Source organism: Rosa chinensis, chromosome 3 (assembly GCF_002994745.2).
Source record: "Rosa chinensis cultivar Old Blush chromosome 3, RchiOBHm-V2, whole genome shotgun sequence".
NCBI lineage: Eukaryota > Viridiplantae > Streptophyta > Magnoliopsida > Rosales > Rosaceae > Rosa > Rosa chinensis.
In genome coordinates, this window is record NC_037090.1 from 14,091,695 (window position 1) to 14,114,883 (window position 23,189).

General features: G+C 40.4%; 2 protein-coding genes across 2 annotated transcripts; one reads left to right on the top strand and one right to left on the bottom strand.

Annotated features, from left to right (window-relative positions):
- The first annotated feature begins 8,095 nt into the window (after nt 1–8,095).
- On the top strand, nt 8,096–9,823 carry LOC112192491 (protein CANDIDATE G-PROTEIN COUPLED RECEPTOR 7). Its single transcript, XM_024332244.2, has one exon. The coding sequence runs from the start codon at nt 8,190–8,192 to the stop codon at nt 9,510–9,512; it is 1,323 nt and encodes a 440-aa protein (XP_024188012.1). The 5' UTR covers nt 8,096–8,189; the 3' UTR covers nt 9,513–9,823.
- Nucleotides 9,824–13,531: 3,708 nt separating this feature from the next.
- LOC112193421 lies at nt 13,532–14,374 on the bottom strand. Its single transcript, XM_024333567.2, has one exon. It carries the CDS (start codon nt 14,167–14,169, stop codon nt 13,699–13,701), a length of 471 nt encoding a protein of 156 aa, XP_024189335.1. The 5' UTR covers nt 14,170–14,374; the 3' UTR covers nt 13,532–13,698.
- Between the last annotated feature and the right edge of the window lie 8,815 nt (nt 14,375–23,189).

The following is a 23,189-nucleotide window of genomic DNA, read 5'->3' on the forward strand; positions in this document are numbered from 1 at the left end:
AACAGTGAAAGAAAAAAGATTAAAAAAATTGACCTAATTTACTTAAATAAAAGAGCTTTTTATGGGACTATATAGGCCCCGTTTGGGATTGCTTCGCTTTTAAAAAAAAAAATCAACTTTTGTTCAAAATTTTAGATTTTATTGTGTTTGGTAAATAAATAAAAAGCAGCTTTAACTGAAAGTTAGAGGTCACTGGCAGCAGATTTTAGAAGCAGTCTAGAGGTTGCTTTTAGAAGCTGTTGTGGATCAAAACGCACTCTGCAGTTATTTTATGTACTGAGAGCACTTTTAAAAATATTATTTACCAAACACGAAACTGTTTTAATTCACAGTTGATTATTCTCACAACACAGCATCAGCAGTTTTTTTTTTTTAAAAAAGTCACAACAATCCCAAACTAGCCCTATGTCTTTTAAAGCATAATAGAAAATAAAATCAAATCAAATACTTCAAGAAAAGAAATAATATATAATTTCTTAAAGATTATATTATATAATCTTAATATTGTTGTAGAGAAACTGAATTTGGGAGAAATTTGCTGTGTATTCTCATTGATAATAGGGGCCTCTTTATATAGAGGATTACAATGTATAGAATCTCAATCATACAAGGAAAGTAATTCTACATTGATTAGGATTCTAGATTCTTCTAATTAAATCTTATTACCACTAGGTCAAGTAACCTAGAGTTTGGGCTAAACACAAATTAAGTTTTCCTTCAACACTCCCCCTTGTGTTGCCCAAACGCGGTGCTTCTCTCGTTACCTCGTTAAAAACATTGCCGAGTAACAAAAACCCAGTGGGACAAAAATAACCTCGGTCGAAGGGGAAAAAGAGCACAACACACCCTTCACGATTCGAGACGAACATGTAGACATCTCCCCCTGATGTCTGCACCTCCCCCTGATGACTACGATCATGGGAGTTCAGATAATTTTCGCAAGTCAATTTTTGCCACATGTTTCTCGAACGTGGATTTGGGCAATGACTTAGTAAACAAGTCTGCCACATTGTCCTCAGATCGAACCTAGTTCACTTTGATCTCGAGGAGTGTCTGTTGTTGCTGATTATGCTTGGTGTTGTCGCTTTTGATGTAGCATTGCCTCATTTGTTCAAAACAAGTAGCATTATCCTAAATGCTCGTAGGCTCATCTGTGGTAGACTTCAAACCACAATTGTTCGAACATGCGTAATTATGGATCCAATCCATATACATTCACGAACCACTTCGTGAAGAGCAATGATCTCTGCATTGTTCGAAGATATAGCGACTACGGTCTGTTCTGTAGACCTCCAAGATATCACGGTCTTTTCCCATGGTGAACACTTAACCAGTTTGGGAGCGACCTTTATGTGGGTCAGAGAGATACCCAACATCAGCAAAACCTTCCAAAACACATGTCGTTTTGGGATGGGGATAGAGAACGCAGGCCAGCGTTGGCGGCGTACCTGGTGTGTGATGGGTCCGAATCCATCATCTCTTTGTAGGGATAGAACAAGCCTATATCATTCATACATCTCAAGTATCGAAAGATATCTTTTGCACCAATCCAATGGCGTCGCGTTGGCGCAGAGCTATATCTAGCTAGCAAGTTCATGGTAAATGAGATGTCCGGTCTTGTGCATTGAGCTAAGTACAATAATGCGCCTATTGTACTTAACTAGGGCATTTCTGCCCCTAGAGCATCTTCGTCGTCATCCTTCGAACGAAGATGATCCTTTTCAGGATCAAGACTACAGACGATCATGGGGGTGCTTGGAGGCTTGACCTTGTCAAAATGCCTAAGCATCTATCGACACGATGCTCAAGTTCCAAACCGAGACATAATCATGTTCTCCCAAAATCCTTCATCTCAAACTACAGATTTCAAGTGTTCAGCGGTTTCCCTTAACTCTTTAAAGGCTTCTAATCAAGATCATGTCCAACATGAACCGCGATAGAATCTGAAACTTATCATAGAAACGCGTGGGCATATCCCTTCCCAATCAAGTAGTCACTTTGGTGAGCGTTTCAACCTAATTGTAAACGCGCTCCGTGGTCTAGAACCTCTTGACTTGGGTAAATGAAGTTCGCCATGAACCTTCATGTATGTTCCGTATCTAGATCCCTATGGAGATACGTAGTGACCACATTTGTAAGCTGCATATTCAGTTATTCGGAAACTACCAAACTGACAGGGTAGTAGAGTGCAATGGCATCCATTACGAGAGAATATGTCTTATCGTAGTCGATTCCAGGGCGTTTTGTGAGAAGCCTTGCGCCATAAGGCGAGATTACCATCTCTTTTTCTCATCACGCTTTCTAACGAAGACCCATTAGTCAACAGGTTTTATATTAGGAGGTGTTGGCATCTCTAGCTCGAAAACCTTCCTCTTCGTTAGAGAATCCATCTTAACCTGGATTGCATCTTTCCATTTAGGCCAAATTTCTCTACGTTGGCATTCATTCATCAACGGAGCGTGGTTCGATATCATCTAACTCAAAAACTCATGTGCAACAAAATACGCAACTACATCATCAATTCTGATGGAGTTTCTATCCCACGTCTCATGTACACTAGTATAATTTTCATAGAGCTCTATATTCTCAGGAATAGGTTCTGACGTTGAGGCGTCCCCCAACAATAACCATAACCCGAAAGATACTCATGAGACGGATTTTGAGTCTTGATGATCAAAGGATTGGAATGTGCCAAAGTATCCTTCGAACCCACAGGCTTCTCCACGCATCCTAGCTGGGGCCATGGCCTGTAACGCCAAAGTGCCACTTTCTTTGGCATTGGCGCCATGCCTACCTCCGTGTAGGGTGGCGCTACATCCTCTCGTAGGGACGTCCTTCCTTGCAGGCATGTTTGCAGCATATTTGTGTGATCTCGTCACTTTAATAGGGATCAAGATGAGACATAGTGGGGACAGACTACGACAATTCATGTCGTTCCTGTTGAACATTCGTGTTCTTATCTCCCTCTAACGACGGGAAGACTGTCTCATCAAAGTGACATCCGCAAATCTAGCAGTAAGAAGATCGCCTAGCAAGGGCATTTAAGTGGCGGACGATTGTTGGAAGCTCAAATCCAACGTAGTTGCCCATTCGTCTGTAAGGACCCATCATAGAGCGCTGTGGCGGCGCAATTCGCACATAAATGGCTCACTCAAATGTGCGTAAGTACAAAAGACGTGCACCCAGTCACTAGTTGTAACGCATAGGTACATTGAGTGGCGGTAGGTCGTAGACGAATTAGCATGACTGCATGAGATATCGCATCACCCCAAGCGGATGTAAGAAGATTGGTGCGCATTACCAATGTTCGGACTACCATCGTAGTCGTTTCCGCGAGACCAATTGGGTGTGTACATGGGAATGTGATGTCCAACATCAAACCCATTGCAATATCCATCGAAAGTCTTCGATGTAAACTCACTAGCATAGTCAAATCCAATTGACTGAATAGGATGATTTGGGGAGTGAGCCCATTGTCATGTGATATGTGCTAGGAGTGTAGCGTAGGCAGCAGTTATATGTGGACAATGGCACAACACGTGACCAGCGTGTTTGCGTGTCAACCAACATCATAAAATATTTAAGCGTCCGCAAGTTGGTTGAATCAATCCACAAAATCCCTACGGATTCTTTGTAAGAACAGAATGAGTATTGTCATATCCTTTGCATAGGACGGTCTCAGTCCTAATTTCCCTAAGGAACGGGCTTAGTAAAACGAGCGAGAGGCTTTAGAAGCAACCAATTAGAATTTTGGTTAGGCCTGAGCGTCTGAAACGCTATTGTGAAGCAAGTTGGTGATTGCAGCATCACCTAGGGCGCCATCACCATGATGGACGCCATCCATAGAGTCATGGATATGGACTACGCCAGCCTTAGGCTGGTGGTGGACGGAGGCGGTGCCCTAGGCAGCAACGTCGGTCACAGTTAGTCTAAGAATCAACTTTTGATTCATGCTTCATTTCGCTCGAGAGAAAAGATGTCCGTGTGAAGTCTTTTGTAGACGGATCATCATATCATGACTAGGATGATCTATCCTGTCGTGACAAAGCCAATATGTGTCTAAATCCAAGAGATCTTCTCTCAAAACTTTATTGGATTTAATAGCTCGAATAGTGACATAAAGTCCACTAGAGAGACACATAAACATCTCTAAGATGCGTCTTTGTTCGCAATCATTAGAGGTAATGCAAAGAAACTCATTTCCGTTCTCTACATGCATTTTCGCATGGAATTCGTTGGCTATTCATAGGGTACTATTTGCCCTAAGAGCGTAGAGAGTTTCTGTGACAACTGTAATCAAGGTGCCATTTGGCAAGTGGAACTTGGGCTATTCCATGTCCTTGAATTAATATTGATGGCCCAGCCATCGTAGTCACAAAGTAATATGCTCAGAATCAAAATTGAGTCATAATGAAAAGCACTCGAAATTTTATTCATAAGCCAACGGAGTACATCATTGTTTCTATGATCAAAGAAAATCTAATCCAATAAAAAGTAATATGGCAATCGCCTACATCTCTTGGAAAATAAAGACTTAAACAGAATTGGCGATCTATTGATCCCAGCCAGATTTGTAGTCTTCAACCCTTCACTCTAGATCATCTTCTTGATCTTCTTGTTCCACATAGTGAGCTTCTCTTGCTTCACAATATGCTTTGTAGGCGGTGACAAGTTTTTTACGAGCTCTACAAATGTGTGCCCAATGATTGGATACTCCATATCGAGAACGTACATCTCTTTGCTCAGACTCCATTGATTGAGGCGCTTTGAAAGCGTCATTTAGATGGCTCTAAGTGTTGGTGGCGCCACCAACATGGCCAGAGGCGTTGCCTCCCTCTCTCTTTCCACGTTGACCTCTTCGGTTCCGTGTTCGCCTATTTTGGCGGTCACCTTCCCAAGTAGAGCGATTATATAGACCAGAACGTCCAGAAGTATCCCTAAGATTAGGGTTTCGCTCTTGGCGCCCTCTCTTAGAGGTGCGACTATAATTGGATTCCGGAATATGTTCTGTTTCCACGTATCGCGAATTATAGTTCTTCACAAGGATATTGTCATGCTTTTCAGCAACATTCATAGCTCCAATGAGCTCATGAAACCTTGTGATCCGTCTTGCATTTACATCCATTCGATAGTTCTTAGCAACCATCAATGCATAGACGGGGAAGGTAGAGAGAGTCTTCTCAATCAACATCGCATCTGTGATCTTTTTACCACAGAATTCTATTAAGGATTTAATGCGAAGTGCTTCCGAGTTATAATCAAGAACTGTCTTGAAATCACAGAAGCGGAGGCTATGCCATCTCACTTCTAGGTCAAGAAGCAAGGAGTCACGGACGTTGCCAAATCTTTCTTCGAGTGAGACCCACAACCTTCTGGGGTATTCTTCATTCATATACTCGTACTGGAGCGAATCATCCATATGACGAGTCATTAGGATGATGGCTTTAGCCTTATTTGCCTATAAGGCTGCTCTATTTGCTTCCAAAGCTCAACAGTTAGCACGTCCTGGTTAGGCTCGAGAATCGTATCCAAGATTTCATCGGCCTTGAGATGCTGGCAGACATCATGAACCCACCTGTGATATTCAGAGCCAGTTGTACCCAATGGAGCAAAGTCCAATTTGTTCAGGTTACTCATCCTGAAAGAGAACAAGAAATTAGGGTTAGTTTCGGAGCGAAAATAGCTACCATGAAAACAAATAAAATTTCTGAGCGTAGTCGCTTATAAGAAATTAGGAATTTCCAAGCGTAGTCGCTTCCAAGAAATTCGATTCCAAGAGGGGTTGGATTAGATCGAAACAATGATGTTTGTGGTCGATCGTTTCTTCTCAACAAACTCTAAGTTTGGAGGACTCTACAAGCTCCAAGCTTGGAGTGAGCACGAACCCCCACAGTTCGGCTTAATGAGGTCTCCCCTATGATGAAGAAAGGGGGAGTAGAAGAAGGGAGGTTGCAAGTCCCTGAGAAAAAGAAGCGAAAAAGAATAAAAAAACTTCAAAAACGGGAACTTTTAGTAAACCATACCTCTTAGGATTGCAAAGCGTATTTTCTCCTCGTTGTAGGATTGCAGAGCATATTCGATCCTCGTTGTAGGATTGCAGACGAGCTTCAGTCCTAGGCGAATCAAACTTGTTGAAATTCGGAGCAGATTCACTTCTGAACAGCTCCCACTCCGATTGGTGTACAGGTCACAAAACCACTCCGATTGGGCTTAAATTTGAAGGTCAGATAGAAGAGACATAGGTGAACAACTTTGATGAAGGAAGAATTTTTATCTGAAGTCCTGAACTAGACGTTTCGGGGCTTGCAAACTGACTGATATGCACAGGAACCAGCATGCTGAGCAGCTCCCACCTAGAATGGTGTACAGGTCTCAAAAAGACTCAAATATGTCTGAAATTTGGAGGTCAGATAGAAGAGACATAGATGAACAACTTTGATGAAGAAAGGATTTTGATCAGAGGTCCCGAACAAGATGTTTCGGAGTGTGCAAGCAGCCCGATCTGCACAGAAACGAGCGTGCTGCTGCGCTGCAGGGGGCAGCAGGCGTGCGGCAATGCTGCAGGGGCAGTAGGGGGCACACGGGTGCGCAAGGGCTGCAGGGGCAGCGTACGGCATGGCTAGCAAGGGCTAGGAGCTTGCGATAGTTTTGGTGAGAAGAGTTTTGGTTTTTAGGGCTAGGGTTAGGGCTCGTGCTGATAACGTGTTGTAGAGAAACTGAATTTGGGAGAAATTTGCTGTGTATTCTCATTGATAATAGGGGTCTCTTTATATAGAGGATTACAATGTATAGAATCTCAATCATACAAGGAAAGTAATTCTACATTGATTAGGATTCTAGATTCTTCTAATTAAATCCTATTACCACTAGGTCAAGTAACCTAGAGTTTGGGCTAAACACAAATTAAGTTTTCCTTCAACAAATATAATAAAATCGATATTATTTCTTTTCAAACTACCCCGTTATTTTAAAGATTACCCCGTTAATTTTAAAGACTACCCCGTTTCTTTTCTTATCGATTTAATATTATTTCTTAAAGATTATATTAAGATTATATTTTATTTTCTTATAAAATCGATTTGATAAGATTCTCGGCTTATGCATGCATTTATCCAACACTACCCCGTTATTTTAAGTATTTGGCTCATTTGATAGTTACTTTCAAACTAATGCCCGAGACATTGATCATTTCGATTGCTGACGCTCCAATGCAATATATGCAAATAGATAAAAGTATAACACTGTGAAAACAAAAAACCGCCCTAAACCGTATTGTTAATTTCCATTCGTTTCAATTAACTGTTAAGACTTCTTACGATATATACGAGAAAGAGATTCCGTCTCCCCCATCTCTTTACCGAAATCTAGTGGGTTATGCTGATCAGTCATTTAGTATATACTAAAGATGAGTTCACTGTTCCTAAGGCAACAGTATGGAACAGTAAAGTGACCATTTTGCCCCTGGCTTTTAACTGAAATTACAGTTCTGCCTTTTTTTTTTTTTTTTTTTTTTACAATTCAGCCATATATGATATATCTTTTAAATTTTTTTTTAAGGGAAATCGATTCTATTTTGTATTTGTAAATTTCTACAAATCATGGAAAAAGTTTGTTGTTTGCTGTATCCCATTTGTTGCTAATCTATTATTAACAAAAAAAACAAATTATATTCTAAGTAGCGCCGATGTTTTTTAGATTTCAAGTATTCATCTATTTATATTCATATATGAAATTTGGAAAAAAACAAACCAGCAGCATCGCGCGGCTCAATTTGCTAGTATGTTCTGTAATTCATATTATCATATATACAGTAGGGTTTATCATCGTATCTGTTAACCGATGTTGGCGGTTGGCCAAACCTACAGTTCCGAATTATAAGATTCACGTTTTGCAAATACATGAATATGATCTACCTAGATTCTCAATAAAGTGTGAAAAAGACCTTTTAGGCCTGCCGTCAGTCTGAGCCCACAAACAATGAATTGGACCTGAGGTACATCCATCCAGGCCCAGCTCAAACAAAGCCTAGCGGAGAGAAGGTCATTATCGTCAAACCGAAAGAAATCTTAAAATCCAAGCTAAAAGGACTTCGCTTCCTTCGTCCCCCAAAATCCCAATTCTTCTCTTCCGATCTCTCCTCCTTTTCTCCCCATTGACCCAGTGGGTTGCCCTCGGCTTCCGCGTCGTCGATGAAGAACAAAATGACGAAACTACCCCTCCTCGTCTTCGTCGCCGTCCTGGTGGCCCTGGTTTCCCCGGCCGCGGCGGAGATCAAGTCCCTGACCATCTCCTCCGACACCCGCCCCATGATCCTCTTCGAGAAATTCGGCTTCACCCACACGGGCCACGTCGCCATCCGCGTCTCCGCCGTCTCCGTCACCTCCAAGCTCCCCGACACCGACTCCTCCCGCCTCGGCTTCTTCCTCCTCTCCGAGGAGTCCCTCCTCCAGGTCCTCATCGAGATCCAGCAGAACCCTCAGCTCTGCGTCCTGGACTCCCGCTTCATCACCCCCCTCTTCAACTTCCGCTCCCTCTCTCCGCCGCCGAGCTCCACCTTCAACCACTCCTACCCCGTCTCCTCCCCTAACGAGTACAGCCTCTTCTTCGCCAATTGCGCGCCCGAGTCCACCGTCACCATGGACGTCCGCACCGAGGTCTACAATCTCGACCCCGACGACTCGCGCGACTACCTCTCCGCCGGCCTCACCCACCTCCCTTCTCTCTTCTCCGTCTTCTCCGTCGCCTATCTCGCCTTCCTAGGGTTCTGGATCTACATCTGCTACACCAACAAGCGCTCCACCCACCGGATCCACATCCTCATGGCCGGCCTCCTCCTCGTGAAGGCCTTGAATCTGATCTCCGCCGCCGAGGACAAGCACTACGTCAAGGTCACCGGCACCGCGCACGGCTGGGATGTGCTCTTCTACATTTTCCAGTTCCTGCGTGTGGTTCTCTTGTTCACGGTGATCGTTTTGATCGGGACCGGGTGGTCGTTCTTGAAGCCCTTTCTGCAAGAGAAGGAGAAGAAGGTGTTGATGATTGTGATCCCTCTCCAGGTTTTGGCCAATTTGGCTTCGGTTGTGATCGGCGAGACCGGGCCGTTTATCAAAGATTGGGTCACCTGGAACCAGGTGTTCTTGTTGGTTGATATCATTTGCTGCTGTGCTATCATTTTCCCCATTGTGTGGTCAATTAGGTCTCTGAGGGAGACATCCAAGACCGACGGCAAGGCGGCCAGGAACTTGGCCAAGTTGACTCTTTTCAGGCAATTCTACATTGTGGTTATTGGGTACTTGTACTTCACAAGGATTGTGGTCTTTGCCCTTAGGACAATCGCGGCTTATAAGTACCAGTGGGTGAGCAATGCCGCCGAGGAGACTGCTAGTCTAGCATTTTACATGGTCATGTTCTATATGTTCAGGCCGGTGGAGAGGAACGAGTACTTTGTTCTCGATGACGAGGAAGAAGAGGCTGCGGAGATGGCTCTAAGGGACGAAGAGTTTGAGCTTTGAGTTGGGAAGAATTGATTTTGTGCTCCCCCTTTATATTGACTATGATGCTGCCGATGTTTTGAGTTCCGCGAATCGGATATTTGGATAGAGTTGCTGGGTCAGGTCTGCTGCTACTACTGTTGCCTCTTCTGTTTACCTTTCAAATTGTAATATTTTTCAAATTACTTGTATAAGAAGTTTGATGCTTTAAGATACCATGCCTTGTAGTATTTGTTTGTTAGGATTTTTCATCTTTAAATGCTGCTAATGATTTCAATTCATAATTCTGATAATGATTTGTGCACAATAATGTCATGTCATTTACATTCTTATTTGTGCACAATAATGTGATCTGTAACACTATGCCAGTTGTAATTTATTTCATTCATATAGGTCTGCTAATAGAAAAGTAAATTATAATGCTGATGGTTTTGCACAACAGTATCAGAATTAAGCTTTTAATTAGAAGGTGTGATAAATTCACTCATACATTGCAAGATTGTTTATTATTTTGTCAAGATGGTGATAAACTTAATGCTATGTTCTTTGTGCAAATCTCCTCTGAAATATGGTAATCACTACAAGGTATGAGATAATTGCTCATACATTGCAAGATTGATTATGATTTTGTCATGATGGTGAACTTAGTGCTATGTTCTTTGAGCTAATCTCCTCTGAACTATGGTAATTAGAAATATGGTAATTATACCCTTGAAGATGCTTAAAATATTTTGGAGCTTCTATTTTATGTCAGAACAGTTTACAGGCTTGTATTCTTTTTTGGCCTGAACAGGCTTTGATTTCTGATATAGTCCAATAGCAACCTTTTTCATTAGCCTGATTAGGAAAATGAATAAGAAAGTAGCTAAGATTGTTAATAGTAAGCTTAGTTGAACACGCAAGATAAGATCATAAGGCACTGAGAAAATTAATAAGAGAGTATTTAAGACCGGTAATGGTAAGCTTAGTTGGAACTACCAAACACACAAAATAAGATCGCAAGGCACTAGGAAAGTTAATGAAAGAGAAGTTTAAACTGTTAATAACAAGCTTAGTTGGAAACTACCAGAGGCAAAAGATAAGTTCATAAGATTACCACTACCATATGTTTTAGAAGATTGAGAAAGTAGCAAATTCTGTTGACCTCTAAGACTTGCCTCAAGCTCAACCGGAACTAATCTGGAAGCATGCCATTTCAGAGAAGATAACTTACGACAGGCAGCAACTGGTCATTTAGGACATTTTTAATCTTTTTTTTTTTTTGCGACCTCTGAGTCATAATTCAGAGTCAGGAACCAGCTTCTGTTGTGTTCATCTTTATGCAACTTTGTACTCTATTCAGATAGAGTTGTTCAACAGATCTTACTATGTTCAAGTGTAGAGGTTCTGCTCTCTGGGCCTTTCTCTTCAATGGCTTCTGTTCACAGGCTATCTATATGTATTTTGCCAGGGTTTCCTTTTATATAATTTTTCTTTTTGTTAGAAAACTGCTTATATATATATATATATATATATATATATATTTTTTTTTTTTTTTTCAGAAAGGTTGATATGCTTGTACATTATTACTGTTTCTGTGCATCTTATTGCTCTGTCCTCTCCTTGAAAAGACTTACTGTTCTCAATCATGAGCAAAGAAATTTTAGAACAGATGCTAGAAAATATTTTTTGTTTAAGCTCCTGCTTTTCACCCTGCATACCTCAATTTCAAACTCAATGATTTGGTGTGTACGGTATTTTTTTTTTTTTTTTGGTGTTTACGGTCTATTGAGCTGCTGGCAGTTGTAACTTTTTATTGAATGCATTTGATGATCCTTTATAGTGAGTGAAAATTGGTACACACACAGGTGGTTGATTTGTTTTGTATGATAATGGTAGCATTGATATTTGACCTTTACACTAGCAGTAACTTCATTGTTCATTTTCTATTTGTGCTCATACAAATGCAAGCTAATATGAGTGAGTTCAGCTGGTGCATTAAAAGGTACATTCTATAATGGCTTTGTATTGAACCATGCCGTGAATATGAGACCTTTAAGAAAAGTTGTGCTTTGTATTGAACGGTCTATCTTGGTTAGCTTTGTCCCCCAAGTCTGTGGCACTCTGCGCCATAATTGGTAACCGCCTCCTACAATTCAAGCAAAGATTTTGATTCTCATTCATTTTGCATCTTTCTCTGGTTTTTATTTATTTCTGTTCAAATCAAGGAGAAGCAATGCAACCAAACAACCCACCAGGGCATGCAATCTATATGAAAGTAAGCTCCAAAGTGCCAGATCCTCCTAAGAACAAAGAGGAAACCTAATATTGCAATATTATGTGACAGATATGCGGCGTGGTACAACAATCAAATTTGTTTGGTGTGTTTCTCGATAATGGGTAGTCTAGGACAATGCCAAGCTAAACACTACTCGTCTACTCGAGTACTGTAGGAGGTGGAATACAGTTACCATATGTAAATGTGGTACTGGCATTGCTTAGTGAACTTTGTGCAATGTTACTGTGGAAGATTAATCAGTAAATGTAGTACAATAACATTACTCGCCGTGGTGGGTCAAACAAACATAAAACAGTTAGATCTGGAGCCTTGTGGGTACTGGGTAGGTTACTAAGCTTTTATGAAGCTTCAAGGTTGGGCTTCCTGGTCGTTGAACATAAACTAAAAGAAGGTACTTGTTTTTCCAGAGGGCCAGGGTTCTGAAAGGAAGCAAAAGGAAGAACAAGGCCCCAAGCCAACATGTGGCTCTAGGACGTTGTGCACTTGTATATAACTGAAATTCTAAAAGAAGGTGCTTGTTTTTCCAGAGGGTCAGGGTTCTTTCAAAGCTAGCAAAAGGAGGAACAAGGCCCCAAGCAAACTATGGCTTTCGTATATCTCTCAATAAACCCTAGCTTTTGCTAATGATTACAAGTTTCAGATGATACTGATGAGCCCTATTGGATTAATCAAGTTTTAGCAGCAGGCGTATTCATTAACTTCCTGGAAACTTAGAGTGCAAGTCTCCATTGCCAAAAGCCAATGCGTTTGGTGGCTATTATCATTACATTTTTCATTTCTTTGTCCCAGGGCCCGGAGTTGTCACTCTTAGCTATCATATGAAGCTGGGTTTCATCATATAATAAACCCTATTTGTTACAATTTCAGAATTATTCTTATAGATAGTCTGACACATTATCAATCACGTACACGAAGAAAACTCTATATTTTTGTTGCAAGTTGATGGTTGTTAATGTGCGGCTCTTCCTATTATTTGAAACGCAAAATTCCAATATTTGCAGCAGGAGGATGAGAATGAGAACAGTCATCAAGCCAAGATTGAATATTCTTGATACCAACCCAATTATTTTATTCACCAATGTCCATTGTTCATTTTAGTAACTTTGTTTTTTCTTCTATCTTGTAGTTGGCACCGAATCATTGGAGTTTTCACCCGTAACTACAGGCTTTTCCTATAAGACAGAACTATTCTACTATTTTTTGACCCAAAAGTGCTAGCAGTCCCTTTCAATTTTTCATATCTTCCCCTCCCAACAGAATCCAAAGCCAGAATTAGCAAATACTTTCTGCCTAAAATCTGTTTTACTGTATAGTTTTCAGGCGCAACAATTGGAGGCTTTCATATAAACCAATAAGCAATTTCTGTAAATGAGAATAACCCTCCAAAACTAGTCCTACTCTGCTATGAAAATGAAGGTTTGAAACATTCTGTGTTGACTGAAACTTTTAACCCTGTGCAGTTTAGCTATTTTCTACCAAAAATCAACAACCCTGCTAGTTAAGCTTTCATGGGTCAACTAGAAATTAGTTAAGCGCTACCTATATATGCTAAAACTAGTTTTTATTATTAGTCTATATCATGAACTAAACTATCAATTCAGATAAACCAAAAGCCAAAAGACAAATCACTATAATCAAATGCAAAGTACTCAAAAGCTAATATGAAGTAATAAAGAATACGTAGGTAAAACCCAACAACCAAATTACTGTTCTTTTGGCATCTGGGTACTTTTTCTTTTCTGCATCTACAAAGCATAGAAACAGAGGAAAATGGAAATTTTCTAAACTAAGAACATTCAAGTACAGAGATATTGCAGAACCAAATTTGACACATATTAGAGAAATTTAAAGCACAAACCAACCATCATCTCTGGCTTATAAATTAACAAAAGCACCACAAAAGAAAAAGAAAAAAATCTAGTTTATGACTTAATCTTGATCATGATTCACAACATCTACACTAGCAGAACAAGACAAAAGCCTCTGAAAGATTCTAAACAGAGCAGCAGTTGAAAACTCCTTCACTTTCCTCAGAACCAAACACTTACTCTTCTTACCCTTCTTCTTCTTCTTCCTCTTCCTCTCATCGTTGTTAGTTACCATTTTCTCCTTGACTCTGCCAAAGCACTTCTGGGTCTTCTCCGGCACGGTCTCTTTCCTCGTGAACGTGTAGCTCCTCAGGTACATTTGCCTGCATGATATGCTGTCCACCACTCTAGGGTGTTGGTGGTGCCAATGCGGCATCCCCGCCGCACTGGATCGCCGCCCTTTGGAGCTCACCGACCGCACGAACTCCGCGTCCGACTCAGGCCACTTGTACAGGTTGACGTAGGTGGCCCGGACCGGCACGCGGGGATCACGCGTGTCGTTGACACAGTTTGATATACAAACTGAGGTCATTTTCTGTGTTCTGCAGTAAAGGCTGAGAGAGACAGAGAGTGGTTGTGTGAGGAAGGTTTTAGGGTGGTGTTATAAACTGGGGGGATGATGAGTTGGACCAACAACAGAAGAGGAAAATAAAGTACAGTAAGACTTAGATTGCAAGAAAAGATAGATGATAGGCAAAAGAGTAAGAGAAGAGAGGGCCAGATGGGTTTTATGTGTGTGATTTTGGGGTTGGATGATTAGTTTTAATTTGTAGTGGGGGAATTAGGCATGAATGGGAGTGCGTATAGAATGATTTGGCATAATTGGTAATGACTGCTTCTTTTGATTGGTGGCATTGGTGTGTCATTGTGATATGGTGTTGTGGTGTTGGGCGTGAGAGGTAGATGGCCTAAAGAACCTCTACCTGCTTGACACCAGTGTGGACTAATTATGGGCTTCGATGTTTATCTAGAAAACCTTAATCTTTGTCAGCCACCACTTATTTCTCATACATTCTACAGATATTATAGCAAGGAAAGAACAGAAAGAAAAGTTCTCATCTTCCTAAGAATTTGCTCGTACATCCAACACTACCAAAAGAAAAATCCGGAGTTTCCGATTTTGCTCGTCAACATACACCGAATGAGAACCCATTTGGATTGAAGTTATTCCATTATTGGGAGATGTGTCATAGAGTTTTGAAGGAGGATGGGGAGCGTTTCATTTCTAGAAGCACAATAGACTCCCCACATTAAGTTGCTTGTCAAAAAAAGTCTCTTATCAAACTACAATTACATCGCAACAAGTAATCACACGAGTAAACTAATGAGAAACTAGTCAAAATATACATGGAAGCTAGAAATAAACTTCTCAAAAGCAATGATCCTAAAGAAGTACCGAAAAGGGGAAAATGTAGGATCCATAGGCGGCTGTGAATCCCAAAAGCCATTCGAAACCCGTAAACATATCCAAAAAGGCCTATCACACAAATAAATGCCAAAGATGTTCTTCATCGCAATTCTAGCCCACATTGACACATGTCAGCTCCAAGGCCCATTGCAACCAAAATAACCTAAGCCTCCAAAGCCATTTTGTCAACAAGAACAATATTAATGTAGCCCATTGCAACCGAATTTTCTCACTAACGGATGCTCCATCATAAGTGTTTTTTTTTTCTTTCTTTGTTTCTATTTTCCAATACTCAAGGGCCTTATATCGACTTCATTGAAAACTTTGCCTTGAAACAAGAATTCGACACTTAACTAGGACCGAAACAAGCCAAAGAGGCTCCATCTCTAACAAATAAATCAAAAATTACAAAGACAAAACAATTCATGATATGCTATGAACTACTTACAGATTTTAAAAAAATGTTTCTTTCTATGGAAAACAATCATAAGAATATGGATGTGAAAGACCAATGAGTAATGAGTTTCATTTTGACTAGTGCTTTGTTAGGGTTTTGAGAGATTATCTCTTTTGGGTTACTTTCTCTTGTACCTTCTCCGTTGATTTGTCAATGGTGGCCATAGCAAGCTTAGGCCTGTTTATCTTGTGTGCTTATGGAGCGATCGGTGGTTGTGATGATCTGGGCCATTTGGTCTCGAATGAAGGCATGGCCTATCTAGTGACTATGGGCGAGGGGAGTGCTTTTGGGGCTCAGGACGAGATGAGTGGTTTGGAGTGGTCGTTTCTAGATCCGTTTCCACTGGATCAGAAACCTGAAAGCACGGTTGGCGAGGGCTATCGGAGGACTAAGGGTGCGGCTATAGAACTCGGCGGCGCCATGGACAAGTCACGTCGACGATAAGAGGATTTCAGTTGGGGTTCTCCTCTCACTGTTGTTGGTGGCGTTGATCATGGATTCAGCTTCTTGATATGGATTCGTGTTCAGGGTGTTTGGGAGGGGACCGACGTTGCTCGTGGTAGGGGTGACACGTATTGTGGTGGTGGTCTGAAGCTGGTGTTGGAGGGATCGAGGAAGACCTAGTTCTTTGGTGGCGGCGGCAGTAGTCGACCACTCCAGCGGTCTGCTGTCATGTGGTTGCAGTGGGGTGCCCTTAGTAATCTTTGGGGTGCCTTACCTAATTGCTATGTAGGCTAGAGTTTGGTGGGCCGGTGTTCACTGGTGGCCCTACTGGGCTTGCATAATTTTGGAGGGGATGGAAAGTGACCTGTCATCTTCCATTCCTAGTTTTTAGTTTTTTATCAGGTCACAAAGATCATATCCTCTGAGGATTTATTTTACTATTTGCTTCGGAGGATTTTGATATTTGTTTGAAATAGAGATGCATTAATTTCCTAAAAGGTGGGTGTACTGGAGGTGTCTTGAGTCTTATTTTTGTTATAGAATAGGTGTTTAGGGTTCCCTGAGGAACGATTCTTTCTGTCGACCCTATAGGAGTGTTTCGTTTTTGTACTACTTGCTGAATATATATAATGGGCTTATCTCTTTTCATAAAAAAATAAAATTAAAATAAAAACTATTACAAATTCTAAAAGCATATTAGACTATATAAGGTTTCATGAACTGTAACTTTTATTTTAGGGAAAATGATCATTTACACAATTTTGAGGTGAATTAACCCCCACTTACCCAAATATTATAAGAGATTGCTCACTTACACAATATTTTATATATATTTTACCCTAATACCCAATTAAGTTTTTTTTTATTATTACTTTTTATTTATTTTTAGGACAGTTTTGCCCTCTCCTTCGTTGTCACTTAGAAAGAGAAGTCATAGGAGACCTTACCAGACTCCGGTAATGGAAATCCGGCAACTGGTGACCGGAATCCGGTCATCGGACCGGTGGCCGGATTCCAGCATCCGGCATCAGATTTTATTGCCCCTAGTAATACCCAATAATCATATTATTGCTTTCCCATAAATATATTATTGCCTCTAATAAACATATTATTGTCTCCCAATAATCATATTATTGTCTTCCAATAATCATATTATTACCTCATAATAATCATATTATTGTCTCAATAATCATGTTATTACCCTCCAGTGAATTTCATACTCTGAAAACCAAAATGAATACACTATAGACACAATTGATCAATTTATATGTTCAATTATACATGTTCATTTTTTTTTTCCTTCCCCATTCTCGGAGCTCACAGTATACAAAAAAAAAATGGTCACCCATAGTTTTCTCTGGGCACCAGATCAAAGACACCGGTGATTGGCGCGACTAGGATCGGTGATCAATGGAGGTCATGGTTTGATGAGGAACAATCGAACAAATTTCAGAAGCTTTGATCGTTTGTTCATAAGCTTTGACAGTGGGCTCGAGGACGACGAAGATGACGCGTGGGATGTGCTTGCCAACGCCGGTCTTGGAGTTGGAGAAGAAGGTGTTGAAGGCGTCGTCGCCGCTACCGACTGTCTTGTAGCTCGGCATCTAGCAGTCCGGCTGGAGAGAGAGAGAGAGAGAGAGAGAGAGAGAGAGAGAGAGAGAGAGAGAGAGAGAGAGAGAGAGAGAGAGAGAGAGAGAGAGAGAGAGCATAAACAGTATAGATTGGAGAGAGAATTCTGATTCTTCGCCGTGCCGAACTCGAGAATGACGTTAAGCAGGGGTTGAAGGTGGAGATTGATAGCAGGATTGATCGATGTTTGCGTCGGTGTCGAGCATTTGTTGGATCTTGTCGGAGTGGAGCAGAAACAGGGTTTCCGGCCGGCTGGGTTGTAGTCCGGTGAGCTAGCAACGTCGAGTTTTGGTCTGGAGTCTAATTTCCGTCGTAAGTCCAGCGACGGTGAGGGGAGAGAGAGAGAGAGAGAGAGAGAGTAGTAGTAGTTATTAATTAAAATGAATGCAATATTATCAATAGATATTAGATAGATCGGGTAAATGAAAGTAAAAAACTTTTAATGAAGTAAGTGGGTAATTTTTATGCTGAAATTAGATAAGTGGTCACGGCCCTTTTATTTTATGAAAACCATATCTTGTCAACTTTTATAAACAACGTTAAACTTATTTATTAAACAGCTCTTTAACTAATTAAGCCAACCAACTAATTTTCTTTGTTTGATTCCTTGAAAACTTGACTGCAGAAAGGATACGTGGCTGACCATCACTACTATTTTTGGTCTGAGACCATCACTACTATTTTTGGTCTGAGACCATCACTACTAAGCACCAACCAATCCTTATTCAAGTAAATCTAATATCCTAGTTCCTATTGTTTCCCAGTGACCAGAAACCAGGCTAAAAGCCAAAGCCCAATGGTTCTACCGTACTGCTAAAGTTTTGTGTTAACAGTTGGAATTTGTGCTGCATTGTTCGGCCCAGATTTGTTACCCAGTCTTTCCTTAAAATCCGATCCATGATTCTACACCTGAATTATTCAGCTATGTCTTCAGCATTTTTGCAGAAGAGGCCGAGCCTGCAAAAATGACGATCATAAATACACTTCTGAAATCAATCATCAACGTATGTATCTGAACCGAATTGAAAGAAGCAGAGGCAGATCGAAGCAGCATACGTGCTACTTTTTAGAGACAGCATCTATCATATGGCATATGTCAAATCCATGATCTATTATTTGACTCGATGCCATGTTAGGACACATGTTGGGGAGGACAAAAGGGCTTCCAGTGTCCCCCAGTAGACCCCCACATATATAGAATCGTCCAAGGTGAGATTTAATGGCTCCCGGCCTCTCCCACACTACTCTCATCCAAAGTAGAGTCTCCGGTTTACTGGTTTGACTGAACCATGACCATCCAAAGGTGACACAGAGTTTTAATTATTCTCAGTGGCCCTCCATTTCTGAGGTCCACTCATGGTGCTCCCTCCACTAGGACTAGTCAAACCCAGAATCAGATTCCATCTCTTTTAACTGCTACACAGTTTGTGTTTCAAGTCTTGTCTTCTGATTGAAGATTGTTGTTACAGTAAAAAATATTAACGGTTAATTTCATTTAACATCTCTGATCTTTATATCTTAAATTAGTTGTGTCATACACTTCTAATTTGATCAAACGTCTCATATACTCTCTATATTAATCAATCTTATCTAATTATTAGTTTTTTCATCAATTATTTTGTAAATTCAATGCATGACTCTAATGGCTTCTTTGTAGGATGATGATTCATTGAAGTGAGATGCAAAATTATATCATAAATGAAGAGATTCTAAAATATATTACAAAATAGGGAAAATCATAACATGGTCTCATACCGTAATACACGTGGTGGTTTTAGGTAATAACTGCTCATATGAATTGTAGTTATTTCTTATTAGTCTCTTAATCAATTTTTTTCTTCACCTCCCCACCAAATTCGAGTAATATTGTTGGTTGGAACCACCACGGTAGTGCCACATGGTACTCCGAGACCACAAAATTGGAAACAATTTATTGAAATTGGTAAGTATGGACATCCGTGATAAAAATTAGAAATATAGGGGCACAATTGATTTATGGTATAAAAATCAGGAAGGTAAAATGAAATTTTCCCTTAAAGTAAACTAACTTTTTATTACTAGACAAGCTCCTTATAGTTATAGACTAAATCAAAATTAGGCTAAACTAATCAACCGATGCATGAAGCTACTCTACATTTATCTCAAACTAATATACTTCATGTATATATACACAATGTACCGTAGACAAACTCTAGTTAGTATATGCAACTCCCACAACTTTTGAAGTTTGTTTTGAAATATGTGTGTATGGATGACTGAGTATATGCTTATATACATCAATAACTGGCAATCATCAGCGCTCGTTTTTCGTTTATATATGTTATAAAGAAATAAAGTTGAAAACCTAATACTCAATTTGATAAATACTTACTTACAAAATACCCATTAATTATGAGATTTTTTTTTTCACCATTCAAGAGGAGACTATCGACCTTTCAAGAGTAAGAAGCAAGCACCAACCTCTTATGACAATATCTACTTGTCTATATGGGTTTCATTTCTTTGCCAAAAAAGAGAGAGAAAAAAAAGGGTCTTTATTGGCTTTCAGCTTCAAGTCACCACCAACAACTCCACTACCAACAACCCTTAAGCTCTTCTTCCTTCCAAGTTCCAAGTCACTACTTTTGTTCTTTTCCTGGGTATTCCCCATCCTCAACTCCGATCCCTCAGTTGCAACCATTTCTAAATTCAACTTGTTTATTATAAGCCATTCCAATTGATTCTCATCTCATTCCTGTATATAAAAACAGAAACCCTAATTAATGTGTCATATGTTCCACCCAACAGTGATTTCTTGGGTCTCATCCTAACCTTTAAAGTATATGCTTGGAACTTTGGAATATATCTCAGTCTCCAAAACAACAACCGACAGCGACACGAGCATCCCTATATTAATCTATCTTATTTCGTTTAGCTTTGTTCCTACTCCATCCCAAATCCAGTATATATTTGCTTCCTGGTTACTTCCAGTACTCGATCACAGTTCTAATTTCTACTTATAAAGATTAAACAAAGAAAGGGAAAGCAGTACAAGGAAGGTACCTTCTCATCGAGCTGTGAGACTACTACTGATATGAAATGATTTTATATATTAGGGCTTGCATGGATCCAATCAGATTATCAGAACGAGTAGTAATTATAATTAATCTCTGCATGTATTTGATTAGTGTTTTTAGCGAAGGAATCACGTTTTGAATAGTATGAAAGAACGAACATGTGAAGAAGGGCGGGGAGTACTACATAACCTGCCAAATCTGTCATATATAATTGTAGCTGTTTCTGTGATCGATCTTGTTTTCTCAATCGGCATCATCATCGAAACCAAGAACGACATGCACAGCTGTGAAAACTGGGAAGCCAGCTTGTTGGAGATTCACGAGTGCTTTTTTTTTTGGTTGTTGACGATCTACGAGTGCTCGGTCTACTAATTTGTACATCAAGTATGTACAAATTGTTTTTTTTTTTTACTCTAGCTCTATCTCTTTTGAGCACACTACCTAATTTGTACATCAAATATGTACAAATTGTTTTTTACTCTGGCTCTATCTGTTTTGCATGTATGCATAGGAACGAAGATGCTTAGATTATCCCATCATCACACCTTGATATTATATTTATAATCAAAATAACCTCTTATTTAAAAATTTAAACTGACAGAGAATGAATCAACAATGTATATCAAACTAACAATATTTTTTTGCGCATAAATTTAACTTATACAATGTTGGTGTCGAAAAATTCCGTTGAGGAGTTTGACTCACCAATTAATGCGGACTGGAGCGGGAGCTGACCGGGAACAATCGAGAGGCTTCCTTCGAGCGTTGACCTGGAGTTTGACCGTCGGCCTAAGGAGAAGGGGGGGGTACCTGCAGAAAACCCTCCGATGCCTAAGTTAGTACATTTGTTAGTAGTGGAGTATTGAGAATCGAAATTCGATGGATTACCTGGACGTCGAGCCTCCGGAAACAAGCCTCCATTATTTCTGCTTTGATGGCTGCATTTATTTACACACTTATAATGACAATTATTACTGCACTAATAACAGTTAATCATTGCGTACTTAGTCATTCATTGCGTATTTATGATAGTCATTCATTGTGCACTTATAATCATAATCATTGTGCGTAGTTATTGTCGTAATAATCGCCGCATTCATGACAAAAATTTAACGTCATACTAACTACGCAATTAATCGTCTTAATTGCAGGCCCAGCGGAATTTTTCCACTCCCACAATGCCCCCAAATTTTCTTTTTGGACACTCATCCTAAGAGGAAATTTCCATTCTCTGGCTGATTCAAATATTGCTTTGAATATTTCCTCGAGCCCTGGCCGTCCCGATTCTTTCCTCGAGCCCTGGCCGCCCCGATTCTTTCCTCGAGCCCTGGCCGTCCCGATTCTTTCCTCGAGCCCTGGCCGCCCCGATTCTTTCCTCAGGCCCTGGCCTCCCCGAATCTTTCCTCGGTCCCTGGCCGCACTGAATCTTTCCTCAGGCCCTAGCCGCCTCAATTCTTTCCTCAGGCCCTAGCCTCCTCGATTCTTTCCTCAAGGCGAAGATTCATTTTCAGCATGAGACATGGAATTGCCCCCATTTCCCTTTGAATCTGATCAACAACATTTTATTCTCCTTGGCCACCGGCCTTGGGTATTTACTCTGACCACCAGCCTTACACATACATTTCAACAACACTGACCACAAATATATTTCAAATATAAAAGGAAAAAGTCAGAATGTGATTATTAAAGGAAAGAACACTAGCCTACGTTACCCAGACTTTTGTCACTTCGGGCTTGTATTCCATCACTCCCAGTCCTTAGTGACATAAATAGAATCCCGTCAGGGGTAGCTCCCGCCATCACTTTTTAAGGATAAGTGTTTCCCACAGACGGGCACTTGTTGGTGACGAAAAATTCCGTAGAAGAGTTTGACCCAACAATTAATGCGGACTGGAGCGGGAGCTGACCGGGAACAATCGAGAAGCTTCCCTCAAGCGTTGACCTGGAGTTTGACCGTCAGCTCGAGGAGAAGGGGGGTACCTGCAGAAAACCCTCCGATGCCTAAGTCAGTACGTTTCTTAGTAGTGGAGTTGAGATAATTGGAATTCGATGGATTACCTGGACGTCGAGCCTCCTTTCTATAGGTGATGACTTACTTCGGGAACAAGCTGCCATTATTTCTGCTTTGATGGCTGCATTTATTTAATTATTGTTGCACTAATAACAGTTAATCATTGCGTACTTACCGTTCATTGCGTATTTATGATAGTCATTCATTGCACATTTATAATCATAATCATTGTGCGTAGTTATTGTCGTAATAAATGCCGCATTCATGACTGAAATTTAATGTCATACTAACTACGGAGTTAATCGCCTTAATTGCAGACCCAGCAGAATTTGACCACTCCCACATACAATGATAGGTTGACAAATATAAACAAGAAAATTGAGAATGTGATTGGCGAAGTGCATAACTTTCTATAGATGGTCATACTAGATAGCATCATTTCAGAAACCCTAATTAGATACTTTACAACGCAAATATTGATGATTTTTTTGCTATGATAAAGATAAGGTCTTATTATGATGTTATTGATGAATTATGCACGGTCAGT